Raw genomic sequence first — 15,342 nt, 5'->3', positions numbered from 1 at the left:
CGGTGTAAGTAAAAAGTTAAGTGGGGCAGCTCCTTTCCACTGACCACCCCAAACCAACAAACACAAACACACACACAGAGCTTGTGTTTGCTGTCACGGGGACTTTTGGAGTTGCCAATGTGTACCTCAGGGGTCAGCAAACATTTTCAGCAGGGGGCCGGTCCACTGTCCCTCAGACCTTGTGGGGGGCCCGGACTATATTTTGGAGAGAAAGAAAAAAAAATGAACGAATTCCTATGCCCCACAAATAACCCAGAGATGCATTTTAAATAAAAGGAGACATTCTACTCATGTAAAAGCATGCTGATTCCCAGACCGTCCATGGGTCAGATTTAGAAGGCGATTGGGCTGGATCTGGCCCCCGGGCCTTAGTTTGCCTACCTGTAAAGAAGCTCTGGTTGTTCTGTTCCTTTAGGATTATGTTTCCAGTATCCTAAGCAAACTATGATGGCTGGTAAGAATTGAGTGTGTGGGGGCGCAAACAGTCACTGGGAGCAATAGTTCAAAGGGCTGCAGGCCTCACTGCTACATAGGGACAGACTCCAATACTGTAACTTGTTAATAAAAACATTTATTTTGCAGTTTGTACAGAACCACCTGAAGTTTGCAACGGAACGCTGATGCTTACACAGCTGTTGACACTGTGCCTTCAACTTAAGATTGGGGTTTTTCTTTCCTTTTTTGTTTGTTTGTGGTTTTAGGACAAAAAGGGTTTCACACAAACACACAGAGAAAAAACAAACATTGGTAGGAGTGTATGAAGTCCTTTCTAGAGAGGAAAGGAGGCCAGGAGACAGGCTCCATTCTTTTCACCTATCGCTGCTCTCAAGGTGTGGCCAGCCAATTTAGCGCCACACGGCAATGCTATTAATAGCTGCCGTTTTGGAAACGTTACCAATACCTTCTTTGCTATTGAGACACCCTCAACCCACCTTTTCAGTACCACAGCACCAGCACTCAAGTCAAAATTAAAAATGGGATGGGGAAGTCACTTGCTTCAAACACGCTGCTCTCATCTCCTCTGGCCGAAGAGGAGGGAGGCAAGGAGCTATTTGTTCCTGGCAGATTAAGTTTCTTGAGAGTCTTATCTTTGGGAACAAAGCACCATCTCGCAGAAGATCAGGGAGTTTTTTTGGTGGGGGGCAGTGGGTTGCCCAGGGGGTTGTGTGCATTAATGCAGGTCAGGACAACCTAGTGCTGTGGTAGCTTTGGATTGGGAGAAGGGAAAGGTCTGTGTTGCCCCTCTTTGGTAGGCAAGGAGGTGAGCTGTACTCACTTTTTCACCGGAGTGTGACTCAAGTCACAGCCTCACCTGCTCTGTCTTTTAAGAGCACAATTCTGCCGTTTTTGACAGCGGCGGGAGAAGGGTATACAAAAGGGGATGGCGCTCAGCTGACGGGAAAGAACTGCTTTCCTCTCCAACCCCCTCCTGCCAAAAAGGGAGGGCGTTGTTTAAAATGCAGAACACCCCATCTGTGAAAGGTGGTAAAAAGCAGCATGTGATATGACATGATTGTTAAAGGGGAAGTATTCTCTGCTCCTGGCCTGCAACCTGGGGCGATAAGAGGGGATGAAAGAGGAGGAGTCTGAGCTGGAAAGAAGCAACATTCTCTCTAGCCGGGGGCATCAGCTCAGGTTGGGAAGAGCTGCCCTGGGCCCTGCGCTTAGGAATCTAAACTAACTTTAAGGTGGTATTTTAAGGTAGCAGGTGTGGAGGGGGGGGGAGGATAAGTATCTATAAGTTTTATCTGAATTTATCCCATAAATAACCTGAAAAAAATATGCGATGGTCAGTGCCTCTAAGGAAGGATCTTTTCAAGGCCCTTTGAACAAAACACAAAAAAGTCGTATTGTCTCTACCGTTCCCTCGACAGCTAACCCCCTGCCACGTTATCCCTTGCTTTAACCTGACTTTGCACCCACAAGCACCATCAGCCCATCTGTGCTCATGGATTTGGGTCTTTCCAGAGGGAAACCAAGCGCCCGGCTCCAGATGAGCTGCGACAGGACGCCAAGAGCTCGAGACACACCAAACAGCACAGTGTAGTAGTTCATCTCCTTCATGCCGTAGTACTGCAGAAAGAAAGAGATGGTGGTTAGGAGGTAGGCCCCGGGGAGGAAAAAGACCACTTACCAGGCATAGAGAACCCTTAACTAAGTAAATAACTTTATTGTAACCTATATGGCAAATATAGGGAACCCTTTAGCCCTCTAGGTGTCCCTTGGTTCTTGAACGTAATCCGTTCCAAAGTCCGTTCGACTTCTGGAACATTCAAAAACCAAGGTGCAGCTTCCGATGGGTGCAAGTGCCCTGAAAACAATAGCCAACAGCCGCATCGGATGTTCAGCTTCCAAAAAACATTTGAAAACCGGAACACTTACTTCCGGGTTTTCGGCGTTTGGGAGCCAAAATGTTCGAGTACCAAGGCATTTGAGAACCAAGGTTCCACTGTATTGGCCACGATGGTTGAGAGTGCTAAAATGGAATCTCCACCTACAGATACAGTATACCTCAAACACTAGGTGTTCAGGAAAACCAGAAGGGCATCACCTTCAAAACCCACCTGTGAGGTTCCTGGGAGGCACTGGGGGACACACACAAACCTGACTGGGCACTGTCATAATCTATACTGTATATTGCTCTGAGGGGCATCACAGGAAGAGATTAAGAAAACATACAAACTGAATGCTGATATATCTGATCCTTCTTACACACAAGAAATAATTCCTGGAAGTGACATGAATCCTACAGCCCTTGCAAAGTGATTTTTTTGTTGTTCCAAGAGGGCAGAAGAGGAAAGTTTTTTTCCAGTCACTTCCTGTAGGGTTTTTCCTTTAAAAATTTGCAGAAATTAGAAGGGTGGGGGATAGGGGAAAGCACTCTGATTCTTCGTCTCATACCAGCCGAAACATTTCAGGTTTGCCCACCGCAAATCCCAGTCGTTTAGGAATTCTGCCTCATGCTATTCCTATACTATGGTTGGATATAATAGCATCTGCAAGGCCTCCTAAGCCACCGCTAGAGGGAGGCACACCACCACCCTGCCTGGGTTCTGCAAGTGTAGGAGTTCAAATGGTGATTGGCATACAGTTTACCAAGGGTTCCACAACCAGCTTATTGGCTATGGCAAAACAAGCGGCCCCAGGCAATTATTGCCCTTCCCCTACTATGCAGAGCTACGTGGGAATGTCGGCCACATTCTAGAACACTGTGCAAATCAACAGCTGAGTCAAAGCTTCCTTTGCACCCACAAATTGAGTGCAAAAAAGGTGCTTCAGGTTGCACTGCGGATTTACCAATATCCTCCCCGAAAGACAGAAATTGCTATCACACTGCGGTAAATCCTGCAGAGCTGGTTCAGTGCCCTACTGTTGGGAAATAAACTGGGCTTGCGGACAAGGATAGGAGCAGCTCTGTGTACTGGTGGGGCACAAGCAGAAACATTTAATCTAGTGCCTGGAAATAGAGGCTTTGCCCCAGGGAATGGACTCAAGCTTGCTTCTGCGCTACCTAGAGCAGCAAAGTGGCATAAGCATATAAGATGCAGACTGATCCCTCTGACATCAGAGCGAGTGTGGTGCACAAGTCAACTTGGGGCCTGTACCACTCCCAAAAAAACCAGATTCAGCCCTGCCAGGCAATCCCATACCTGAACTGAACACAAGTGCACCTACAGCATCCAGCCACCTTGACTTTTTAAAGCAGCTGTTGGGAACCTCTGGCCCCATAAAGTTCACCAGGCTGCCTCCATTTCACCCAAACACAGCCACATCCACCACGACTGGTGAAAACAACTCACCTGATGTCATTTTGATGAGGTGAGGCAGCTGACCCTCAGATTGCAAGGTGGCCTAAGGTGTAGCAGACAGGCTCTGAGGCTTCAGAGCTTCTAAGATACTGGGTTTTGTGCTCCACATAAACAGAAAACACCAGGCAGAGGTGAGGGAGAAGTAGTCTGTGACTGAGAGCTCTAGTTTCCCATCACAAAATACATTTTATCAGGACTCTCCTTTTACTTCTCCGTTGCAGTGCTTTCGAGAGTGACACATCCACCTCTGTCCTAACCAGCTTGGCATTTTGTGATTTCGGTACATCATCTAAGCCTCAACTATGTTTTTCAAACCCTGCTTTTATCCTTCCCTTATATTATGGGCTGGATGCAACTAAACAGTTGCACTAGCAGGAGCCAGTGCAACAAATTCTCAAAACCACAACAGCTTCAAAACCATTTTTTAAATAAAAACTCATTCTTTAAAGATACTTATCACAAGATTCCCTGCACCTATTGGTCTGAATATGGCGGGTTCCATCCATTTCTGTCCAAAAGTGTAAGTTTTAGGCAGTGCTAAATCTCCCCCCATGCTTTGGAAAGCAAGGTGAGATGATCCTCTGCCTTAGACCCAAGGCAAAGTGTGATACTAATCTGGGCTGAGAATGCCCTCTTTTTGAGCCTGCAAGGCAAGTTCCCAGGGAAATATATTCCCAGTGTTCAGTCCTAAGAAATGTGCTTGTAGGGCCCAGATTCTAGCAGGCACCTTTAGCTGAGAAAGTCTAGGGCTTTGGTCTCTGCCCTCAAAGAGGGTTGCCAAAGGTAGTTAGCTCACCTGCAGGAGGACCCCACTATGTGCGTCCACATTGGGCCAGGGATTCTTGGCCTTGCCCTGTTCCAGCAGCACATTAGGGACAATCTTGTATAGCTGCGCCACCAGCTTGAAGAGGGGATCTTTGGGAAGGTGCTTGAGCGCAAATTCTCTCTGGCAGGTGTAGCGAGGGTCCGTCTTCCTCAGCACTGCGTGGCCATAGCCAGGAACCACCTGCAACATGAGACGTTGACAGAATCTTGTGGGTGGTACCCAATATGATGTGCAAAGGGGTTAACAGGCAAGTACTCAGCCCCCTTCATAGCTGCCAACATCCACACCTTGATCGATAGGTTTTCACACAGTGCCACCACTACCTTTGATTTCTCACCTTCCCCCACCATCCTGCCTGTGGGACTCTTTAGGCAGTTCCCACCAGCTCACAATCATTTTTTACACTGACCTGTTTTAACAAGCCCTAGAGCAGGCTAAGTTTTTTTATCAATTTTTATTAAAAGTTTCCAACATAAAATACAATAAGAGCCAAACTAATCTAGAAAGATAAGAAAAAAGCAAGAATAAGAGAAGGAAGAAAATAAAGAAGAAAAGAAGAGAAAGTGAATACCAGGTCCTCCAGCACTGTATCTTAACTCTTATTGCATGTACAGAAGAGGAAACCCTCCCAGCTCTCATCTGGGAGCTTCCTCCTCTTCCCCCAGCCCTACAGCAGTTTAAAGCTTGTGGAATGAGATCATGATTGGAAATTGTGTGTGTGTGAAATATATATTTGCAGAGAAAATCTAGGTGGCCATATCCATTTTCTGTACAGCTTCATCCTGGCAACTGTCTCCTGGCTGGTTTCTAGGAGGAGTGCCCTATTGGCCCATAGCATGACTTGAAGTCCTTGTTTATCTTCTCCCATTGTTGATGACTCCCAGAACCTGACTTCCTGTTTTTGCTCCCTATTTCTATGCCAAGTGAGACTACAAAGGCACTGGGAATCCACTAGCTAGTACATCAATGCTTTCTTCTGCAGCTAATTAACAGACTTCACTTCCCAGTGGCTGCTAAAGAAGAACTGGGGGATAATTACGCATCCTTAAAATACATTTAGGCCACTCCTTGTGGTCCTGTAATCAAAGTGGTGGAGGGGGAAGATATTCCTTTCTAACACAGAATAGGACATGAGTTGCTATTCTAAGAGTCCCCACATTGAATTGATAAAATAGGACAGGGGAAAGGCACCAGGGCTGTGGGAAGTGCAGGAAAAAGAAGAATGAATACTTTAGACAGAATTCCTCTTCCTGAGAAGCTCAGCTTAAAAAGCAAAACAGAAACCTAAATATGGCTGCGCATATATGCTTTTGTGGAGTTTACAAGTTGAAATCCCATAAGCCAGTGTGGTCTCTCTGTGCCCCCACCACCCCATTTTATAACAGACCTCACTGCAACCTAAATCTCTACAGTTTCCTCCCAACTGCAACCCCTCCCTCTGTTGCCCCATTAAGGCTTTGATGCCGCCAACACTCACCCTGCCAGAGTTCAAAGTATTCCAGATGAAATCCCTCAGTTTCGTGTCGGACACATCCTCACCCAGCTCCTTCTGCAAGTTCGTCAACCATACCAGCACTTCCTGCAAAAAGCCCGTGAGATTTGCTGATAATGTGCAAGAACAGGGAGGGCTCCCTAAAGGCTCTCCGCCAAATTCAAGATTTGCCAGCACTGCTCGGCAATGCAGCCCCCTACCTGATTTGCAAGACCGTGGAGTGGGCCAGCCAGACCATTCATGGCTGCAGCAAAAGCCAGGTAAGGGTCGGAGAGGGCACTGCCCACTAGGTGACTGGTATGGGCACTGACATTACCACCCTCGTGGTCACTGCAGAAAACAAAGGGGGAGGGGGGAAATCAACAGGGAACAAGGAAGCTTAGAGTGCACAGCAAGCAGACTGAAATGAAGTTTTGTATGCATTTGGCCAATGGTTAATAAATTAAGATTCTCACCAACATTTCTTCCTGAACAGAAAAGATGACACACATAATATTCCAGAAGTACAATAGCAGTTACAATGAATTCATTTTATGGTCATCATATGCAAGCATCAAAGATGTTCACGAAAGCGGCTTTCTCAGCACACTCAGATAGCTCTGTCAATAGCGGATGAGACTCTTAATGTCAGGGTTGTGTGTTAAAGCCCCACATTGGGCAAAAAGATTCCTGCACTGCAGGGGGTTGGACTAGATGACCCAACGGAGTCCCTTCCAACTCTACAATTCTACAGCCCCAGCACACCACAGCTGCAAGAAACAACCTACAGGAGCGAAAGTAACATTACCCTTGTAACATGTAGCTCCCAATTGAGGGTTAAACAAAAGTTAGGGTTCTCTGCCACTAGAGGGAGCCGCTTAAGAGAACATTCAGGAGTCAGCAAACTTTTTCAGCAGGGGGCCTGTCCACTGTCCCTCAGACCTTGTCGGGGGGCCGGACTATATTTTGAAAAAAATAATCATGAACGAATTCCTCTGCCCCACAAATAACCCAGAGATGCATTTTAAATAAAAGGACACATTCTGCTCATGTAAAAACACACTGATTCCCGGACAGGATTTTGAAGGCGATTGGGCCACATCCGGCCCCCGGGCCTTAGTTTGCCTACCCATGGAACATATGAAGTCATATTAACCCAACTAGCAACAGGATTTCAGGCAGAGGCCTCTCAGTTGGGCTGATGGATTGGGACCAACTGCTGGGTCACAGCTTGATCCAACAGCAGCAGGAGTAGCAGCATACAAACATATGGTAAAAAGAAGATTTAGAAATGGGACACCAAATTCACGTTTGGGTTAAAGGTGGGTTAAATATTGAAGGCTACTGCTTTAACAGAATATTCCATGGATTGAAGTTAGGACGTTATACATGGAAACTCTAACCCCTGAACTATGCACCCAGCTCCCTGCACATCTCAACTGTCGCAAAAGGCTACAGATTATATCAGATGCTTAAGTGCTATGCCTGTTGGCAATAAAACCACTGTCAACTAGAGAAAAAAGGCGAGTGCCGACAAACTGAAGCTCAATCCAGATAAGACTGGGGCACTGTTAGTGGGTGGTTGGACGAATGGGAAGTTACATTCCCTTTGAAGGAGCCTGGAGCTACTCCTGGATCCTTTGCTGTCGCTTGATGCTCAAGTGGCCCCAGAGGCATGGACAATCTCCCATCAGCTTCGGCTGGCGGCCCAGCTACGCCCTTACCTAGACAGCCTAACTATTGCTGTCTATGCCCTGGTAATCTCTAGGTTAGATTATTGCAATGTGTTGTACATAGGGCTGCCCCTGGAGGGAGTTCAGAAACTTCAGCTGGTGTAGAATTTGGCAGCTGGGTTGCTCACCGAGGAAAGACGGTTTGAGATTACCGTATTTTTCACTCAATAAGACAAACTTTCCCCCTCCTAAAAATAAGGGGAAATGTGTGTACGACTTATGGAGCGAATGCAGGCTCCATGGCTTCAGCGAAAGCAATGCGAAGCCTCCGGAGCAGAGCGTGCAGCTATCCCATAAGCCAGGACAGCCAGTGGGATCGCTGCACTGAGATCCTGCTGGCTGTCCTGGCTTCTGGGATTCAGAATATATTTTTTCTTGTTTCCTCTTCCAAAAACTAGGTGCGTCTTATGGTCTGGTGCGTATTATAGAGCGAAAAATACGGTATATTGCGCCGAGCCTGGCCCAACTTCACTGGTTGCTAATCAGTTTCCGGGCCAATTCAAAATGCTGACTTTGACCTATAAAGCCTTAAAGGACCCCAGGGACTGCCTCTCCTCATATGAATGGACCCTGTGATCGTCATCTGAGGCCCTTCTTTGTGTGCCTCCTCCACAAGAGTGGGCCTTTTCTGCAGTGGCTCCTCGTTTGTGGATCGCTCTCCCCAGGAAGGCTTGCTGAGCACCTTCATTATGCTCAAGCACAGAAAGCATATGGGGGAAATTGCACCAATGCTTAGTGTGCTGGCAGTAATGGATGTGGGGGGGAAGGACACAAGTGCTAAATGCACAAAAGCTCAGGCCTCAGTTCTTTCTGTTGCTCCATCAGCTCACAGCTCTTTCAAGCCTCTCTTGTACACAAGACAGGTAAGACTTACCTGTGAATGGTGAGGTAGAGGCGCATGAGTTCAATGAACTCGGGGTCATTATAGCCCAGCATGTTGGTGAAGTTGTGCGACCAGTCTAAGGCGGGATCGATGGCGCCGATGCTGCTGCCTTCACGGTACAGATTGCGGTAAATCTTTGCAGCTATACATGGCAGCTTGGCAATCAAGTCCATGGAGTCCTCATAGATAAACTGCAAGGTACGGAAGGGGAAGGGGAGGTAGAAGTCAGGAACCACTCGTAGGGGCTCTTCCCCCTCCAATCCCGCCAGAGCAGGGACATATGATCTGTTCGCTGGCTACAGCTACAACAGTTAACATGAAGACTAGAGCGGCTTGCGTGCAGTCTGCAACAAGAGTCTTTGTATTCTGCCTTCATGCATGCATCTCATGGGATGAACTCTTAGAGCACAAAAGCAGCTGCGGCAGTAAAATGAAATATACTCATCTGAAAGGTGCCACAAGACTCTGCTACTGTTTGTCCTGAATGTATAAACAGACCTAGGTATGCTGATAAGCACTGCTTCCTATTCTTCCAAGAGTCACACAGGTAGGACTTCCTTCATGTGCTCATAGGCAGAGGACTGGCATCTGAATCACACTCCTGCCACACATTTCTACTCTTTTATAATAACAACTATTATTTCTTATGAGTCACTTTCCACAGTAAGTCTCAAAGCAATCTGCTGGCAACTGCAATGCACAAAGCAATTTGTTGGCAATTGCCAGGAGAACTCAATAAACAAATTTAAAAGTGGTGTTAATACCAGAACACCCTAGAAACAAATCCCTCCGTCCCCCAATATAGAGATGAGTTTTCCCCCAAAATCATCCAGATAAAATATATAATCAACTGCTAGAGGATTTAACACTCAAATGCCTGGGATCAAAATGATACCAGTGGCACCCCATGAGTATTCCACGGAAAAGGACCTGTTCTCTTGTCTAACTGCAGTGCATTGGCTGGGCCGGAGACAAGCAGGTAAAGGTTAATGAACAGCAGAACTACTGCCTCCCCGCATCCCAATACTTTACCCCTTTACTCCAGACAGCAATGCCTCAGGGCAGATACAGGCCGGCAGAATTGGAACGGGCCAGAGACCAAAGTCTCTTTGCTTCAGTGCCGAGGGTGTGCACACACATTTTAGGTCAGGCCAGAGGCGCATGTCATCTTGTTCAAGGTCTCATGTTAAAACGGCAGTGACTGGGATTCCACATGGTGAGGACCAAGGTCTGTCTCTCTGTCTCTGTCTTTCTCACACACCTGACTTCTGTCCTTTACCATGCGCTTGAGGATCAGCACGAAACAAAAGCTGAACTGGGCTGGCTCATTTCCAAGTCAAAATATGGCAGCCTTCAGCAGGGCTTGGTCAGGCTTGACACATTAGGTGTCTCTTTTTTCTGGAACAACTTCCACCTCTAGGTGCAGAAGCAGGAAGGACCACGCCCACAGCCCCAAACTCCACAATTTTATCAGCACCTGGCATTAGCAAATCAATCATAGGACAAAGGGTGTTCAGCAATCCTGGCAGCAGCTTTCCAATCAGTAAGCCCAACTCCCCAATATGAAGACCCGAGACAAACCAATGCAGGGATGGGGAAGCTGCAGCCTGCCAGATGTTGTGGACTACAACTCCCATCACCCCTGATCACTGGCCATGCTGGCTGGGGCTGATGGGAATCCAATGGCATCTGGAAGCCCCAAAGTTCCCCGCCACTGTAGTTCTTGGTGTTTGCCATAGCGTTTTGGGGGATTAAGCTGCAGGGCATGGATCATCACCACCCTCTGACAATGAAAGCTTCAGATACATTTCCCCCTAGCCTTTTTAACATTCAGCAAGAATCATCCTGACATTCAAGAACTTATTCTTGCAACACTGAGTGCACGATTTTCAGTTTTCAGCACACGCAAAGAAGGGAGAGGCTCAGACAATGCATATTTCTTTACACAGCCATAACCCTGACTACGTTAAGTGTCTACGTTTTGTGCATATTATAATCGCCCATTTTTACGTAGGCGATTATAATAAACCACCTGCATTTCTGGTACGTAGCTTCAGGACTTCACCTCCAGATGCCATCGATCAGACGCTACAGAAGAAAATACTTACAGCTTGCCCTTCTGCCTCCCCCATTATTTGCTTGCCAAGCCCGCAAACGGCTCACACCTCTTCTGCACACGCGAAATGTTGCCCGTCCCGTGCTTACTTCCCAGTACTTGGTCCGGCTGATTCCCTCTGAATAGGCACGGGCAAAAGTGCTCTCGCTGTTGAGGGCGGTGACAGCGGCACTCAGTTGTGACATGGGGTGAAGGTTGGTGGGGAAGTTGTCTAGCATGGTCACCACGTGAGAAGGCAGGGCGGCTCTTTTGGCCCACTCCCGGGACAGCCAGCTCACCTGAATGGAGAAAACACAAAGCTCTGCCTCAGTAAAAATGAAGGAATCGGTGCTGAGCTGCGTGCAGCCTCCCTCTGCCCTTTGCTATCTCCTTCTGCCATGTAGACACCTCAGTGCTTTCCCTGCCTGCTCACAGACACTCACAAAAAAACCCAAGGCTGCATAACAGCATTCAAGGAAGGGCTGAAGGTGTCAGCTGCAGCCTCCCATTCAGAGACTCTACTTCAGCCATTCCTGCCTCGTTACCTGTTCCTGCGAGGGGATCTCTCCTGTCACCAGCAACCAGAACAGCCCTTCGGGCAGGGGCTCTGCACCTCCGGGGGCTTTGGGCAGCAGCTTCTGGCATTCGGGGATGCTGTAGCCACGGAAACGGATGCCCTGCAGATGTGGCAAAGGCAGATTAAGAGATATTCATACAACTCCATGGACAGGCTGCACGGCCAGACAGGTATTGTGACTACTACAACCTCAGGCCTCACTTACCTCATCTGGGTCCAGGACTGATGTCTCGTATATTAGCCCTTTCATGCCTCTCATGCCTCCGTAGATCTAGGGACAAAAGATGCAAGCGGTAAAAAGTTAGGACACACAAAAGGAAATACGTGCATGAACTATGGAATTTGCTGCTGCAAGGTGTGATAACTTAGGTTCTTCTTTCCCTTAAGCAATTTCACACTTCAAATAGGAGGTATCAAGGTTATTTTGTTCTAAATGCTATCCTTCTGTCCCCACTGGTGCTTTGCACACTTTCTCCCTTTGGTGGTGGTAATGGCACCAGTGAAAAATTGAGTTGGGGGTGCTGATAGGCCACCAGGGAAGGCTTATGGGCTAGCAGTTCACCACCCCTGGTTTAAGTTAAACCAAAGTTTCAGCACAGCCCAAAGTTTGCAGCTAGAATAAATTGATATGTTGCACAAAGTCTGCATAATAGTCTCAGGTGTACCACATGACGATTCTGGTGCAGAATTGTTTCCAATGCCCCGTTTTGCCAAAATGATAGCTTTATTCCCCACTCTGTCACCTCTGTAAGCTCTCGAGAGACCAGGAAGCATAGTGGCAAATCTCCTATAACCTTGGCTCTGGCTTAAATAATTCTTCCCCTTTTGTCAATGGCCTCAAAAACCAGACTGAAGAACAGAGTCCTTTTCAACAACCGTCAAGGCTCAGCTTTCCAGCTGGCACCCAGAAAACCTTGCTACTGTGCACCAAAGCTGGAGGAGGCACCACTTCACAAACAATTAATTAAATGAACTTCAGATTCAGAAACAAAGCAGGAGATACTAATCAGCACTGCTTAGAGACAAGTATAATCAGGAAGCAGATTTGGCATCTAGAGAACACTAGAGAAAGCCTTGGTACTGCAAACAATGAACTAGTAATGTGAGCTCATTGCTTTAACAGCAGTTGGTCTCTCTGTGGCATTTTCTCTTAACGAAATGTTACTTTTATGTCAGCTACCTTGCAAGGGGATAGGAATGAAGACTTGTTCACAAGGGCTGCATCATCTAGGACAGAGCTTTCCAAACTGTGTGTCGCAACAAGTTAGTGTGTTGGCTGCAGTGTGTCGCACAATAGGTGTCCGTTATCTCTTATAATACGTTTGTTTAACCTCCAGTTTGCTAGTAAAACTGAGTAACTGTCACGAAATGATGCACGTCTAAAAAGTGTGTCACCAACATGCAAAGTTTGAAAAGCTCTGATCTAGGAGGTACCGCAGCTTTGAGCCAGAGTTGTCAACCCTTGCTTCCAGTGATTTTTTAATAGAATAGGTGCCGCTACTCACCATGAAGTTGTTACAGTAAGTGCCACCCTTTTTTTGCAGTGAGTACATATATTCACAGTTTGGACCACTGCACTTGGAGGCTCCACGCTCACTATGCCTCACTTCAAACTCAGAAGGCTAACAACTCAACAACAAATATTCAATTGCTTCCATAATAAAAACATGGCTACTGGAGAAATGAAGTAGATCAGTGGTATCCACACTTTTTTCAAAGAGGGCCAGATTTGATGAAGTGAAGGACCGCGAGGGCCGACCAAAGGGCCAACCAAAGTTGTTGAGGTTTTTTTTAGTATTTTACCCTGGGAAATAAACTGCCATGGGGGGCCAGATTCAACTGACCAGCAGGCTGGGTTAGGCCCCTGAAATAGACATGCCTGAAGTAGACCATTTTTTTATTTAAACCACGTACTATCTACTCAAACTGACAGCCGTTCTTCAAGGTCCCAGGCAGAGGTCATTTCTAGTTCTGCTTCTTGACAGCCTTTAGCTTGAGATGCCAAGAGCTTATTCTGGAGCTGTCACCAGAACATGCACCTTGTCTTTGACCCATATCCCTTTATTCACCGACTGTTCTTCCTCCTCCTCCTTTAAAAAGTGCTCTAGTGTCACTAATATCCTCAAACCCTGCTGATGCTTTGCCATGCCCTAAGTCTCATGGGTGGAATTCAATGCAGTGCTAAGTGAGGTATGCGTGCTCACAATGGGGCCCACTCATGCAACTTGACTCTCCCCCCCTTCCCTGTGCACCCCCTAAAGCTGTACTGAGGGGTTCCCCTAACCATCCAGAGCAGATTTAGAGGGCACAGGGAGAAGATGGGGTTGAAATCCTGTTGCACAAGCAGACCTCTGCTCTGTGCACACAGCAACCAAGTTGAATCCTACCCCATGTTATTGGCTTGACTAAAGAAGTCACAAGACATCATCTGTGAAACTTTCCAGGCCATGCTTCACCACCTCTCTCCAGGTTAGGACTGGGCAATATATTGATATATCATCCAACACTGGTTTGAGGTCTGTATCATGATATCAGCCTCATAATTTTTGACCTGGCAATATATCGTGAATCATGGTGTTTGTGCATGCACTATGCAAAAATCACGATGCAGGGAAAACCGTGAAGCCAGCCAATGCCTCTACAAAGCTCCATCCTTATTCCAGACATCGTGATATATCAGTATATCACAATGTTTAGCTGGTGATATTGAAAACTAGATATTGTCCAGCCCCTACTCCAGACATTTTACCAGGGGACAAAATGCCTAAAAGTAGCACAACACAGGGGCTTCTTTGCAACTCACTCCTTTAGACTGGTAGCAGCCTGCAGGTAGAGATGGAATTTCCTGCAGGATACAATGACTCGGATATTCTACTACAATGATGACACCGGAAGAACTTACCATATCCACAGTGATCTGACCAATGACTGTGCTGCCATATTGTTGCCTGAAGCTTTTAAGTCTTGATTGCTCCTTAGGTATCATGTTTGCAAGTACATCTTTCAGGTTCTGGAAACAAAAAAGTGCAGCCAAATCTTACACACAAAGTTAAGAAAATGCCAGTAACCTAGTACTGCAAGAGACATGGGGTAGAATAAAGAGTGGGTGAGAATTAATAAATCCAGCACGGATTGCATTCTCTCAAGTACAAATGATAAAGTGAGTCACTAGACAGTCAGTATGCTTTATGGACATTTTCCTGGGGCAAACACTAGAACAGGGGTCGGCAACCTAAGGCCCATGGGCCACAAGCGGCTCAAGGACCCCTGCCGCCCGCTCAGTTGGCAACCATGCACTGCGCTAAACAGGCGTGGAGCAGAGTGGGGACTGCCTTGCGATGCTGGCCAGCTTCCCATTGGCTGCAGGAAGCTCCTGCAGCCAATGGGAAGAGGCGCCCGCCTCCTCAGCGCCAGAAGGAGTGCCGGAAATAGCGTTTGCGCATGCGTGCACACTCTGGCCCACTGCGACGTCTGCAGGACTGTGAACCGCCCCAAGCCACAAAAACTTTGCCAACCCCTGCACTAGAACATAGGGAAAGTTCTGTTGGATCAGGTCAAAGGTCCAACTAGACCAGAATCCTGTTCTCACAATGGCCAATGAGATAAGGTAAAGGTAAAGGGACCCCTGACCATTAGGTCCAGTCGTGACCGACTCTGAGGTTGCGGCGCTCATCTCACTTTATTGGCCAAGGGAGCCGGCATACAGCTTCCGGGTCATGTGGCGAGCATGACTAGGCCGCTTCTGGCGAACCAGAGCAGCGCAGGAAACGCCGTTTACCTTCCCGCTGGAGCGGTACCTATTTATCTACTTGCACTTTGACATGCTTTCGAATTGCTAGGTTGGCAGGAGCAGGGACCGAGCAACAGGAGCTCACCCCGTCACGGGGATTCAAACCGCCGACCTTCTGATCGGCAAGTCCTAGGCTCTGTGGTTTAACCCACAGCGCC

The 15,342-nt window shown here is 47.3% G+C and overlaps 1 protein-coding gene across 1 annotated transcript in view; it reads right to left on the bottom strand.

Moving 5' to 3' along the window:
* Window positions 1-551: 551 nt before the first annotated feature.
* CS (citrate synthase) overlaps window positions 552-15,342 on the bottom strand; it is a 32,981-nt gene continuing 18,190 nt past the window's right edge. Inside the window, exons 3-11 of the mRNA XM_079966399.1 lie at window positions 14,297-14,404; window positions 11,600-11,665; window positions 11,363-11,494; window positions 10,928-11,116; window positions 8,714-8,913; window positions 6,328-6,457; window positions 6,113-6,214; window positions 4,606-4,815; window positions 552-2,073 (exon numbers count right to left, since the gene is read on the bottom strand). Coding sequence (XP_079822525.1) covers window positions 1,903-2,073; window positions 4,606-4,815; window positions 6,113-6,214; window positions 6,328-6,457; window positions 8,714-8,913; window positions 10,928-11,116; window positions 11,363-11,494; window positions 11,600-11,665; window positions 14,297-14,404 — 1,308 coding nt within the window. The 3' untranslated portion in view covers window positions 552-1,902. The remainder of the gene's footprint in view (window positions 2,074-4,605; window positions 4,816-6,112; window positions 6,215-6,327; window positions 6,458-8,713; window positions 8,914-10,927; window positions 11,117-11,362; window positions 11,495-11,599; window positions 11,666-14,296; window positions 14,405-15,342) is intronic.

The sequence above is a fragment of the Podarcis cretensis genome (assembly GCF_951804945.1).
Source record: "Podarcis cretensis genome assembly, chromosome: 2".
NCBI classification, from domain to species: Eukaryota; Metazoa; Chordata; class Lepidosauria; order Squamata; family Lacertidae; genus Podarcis; species Podarcis cretensis.
Note: the sequence above shows the minus strand (reverse complement) of the source record. Positions and strands in the feature narration are given on the sequence as shown.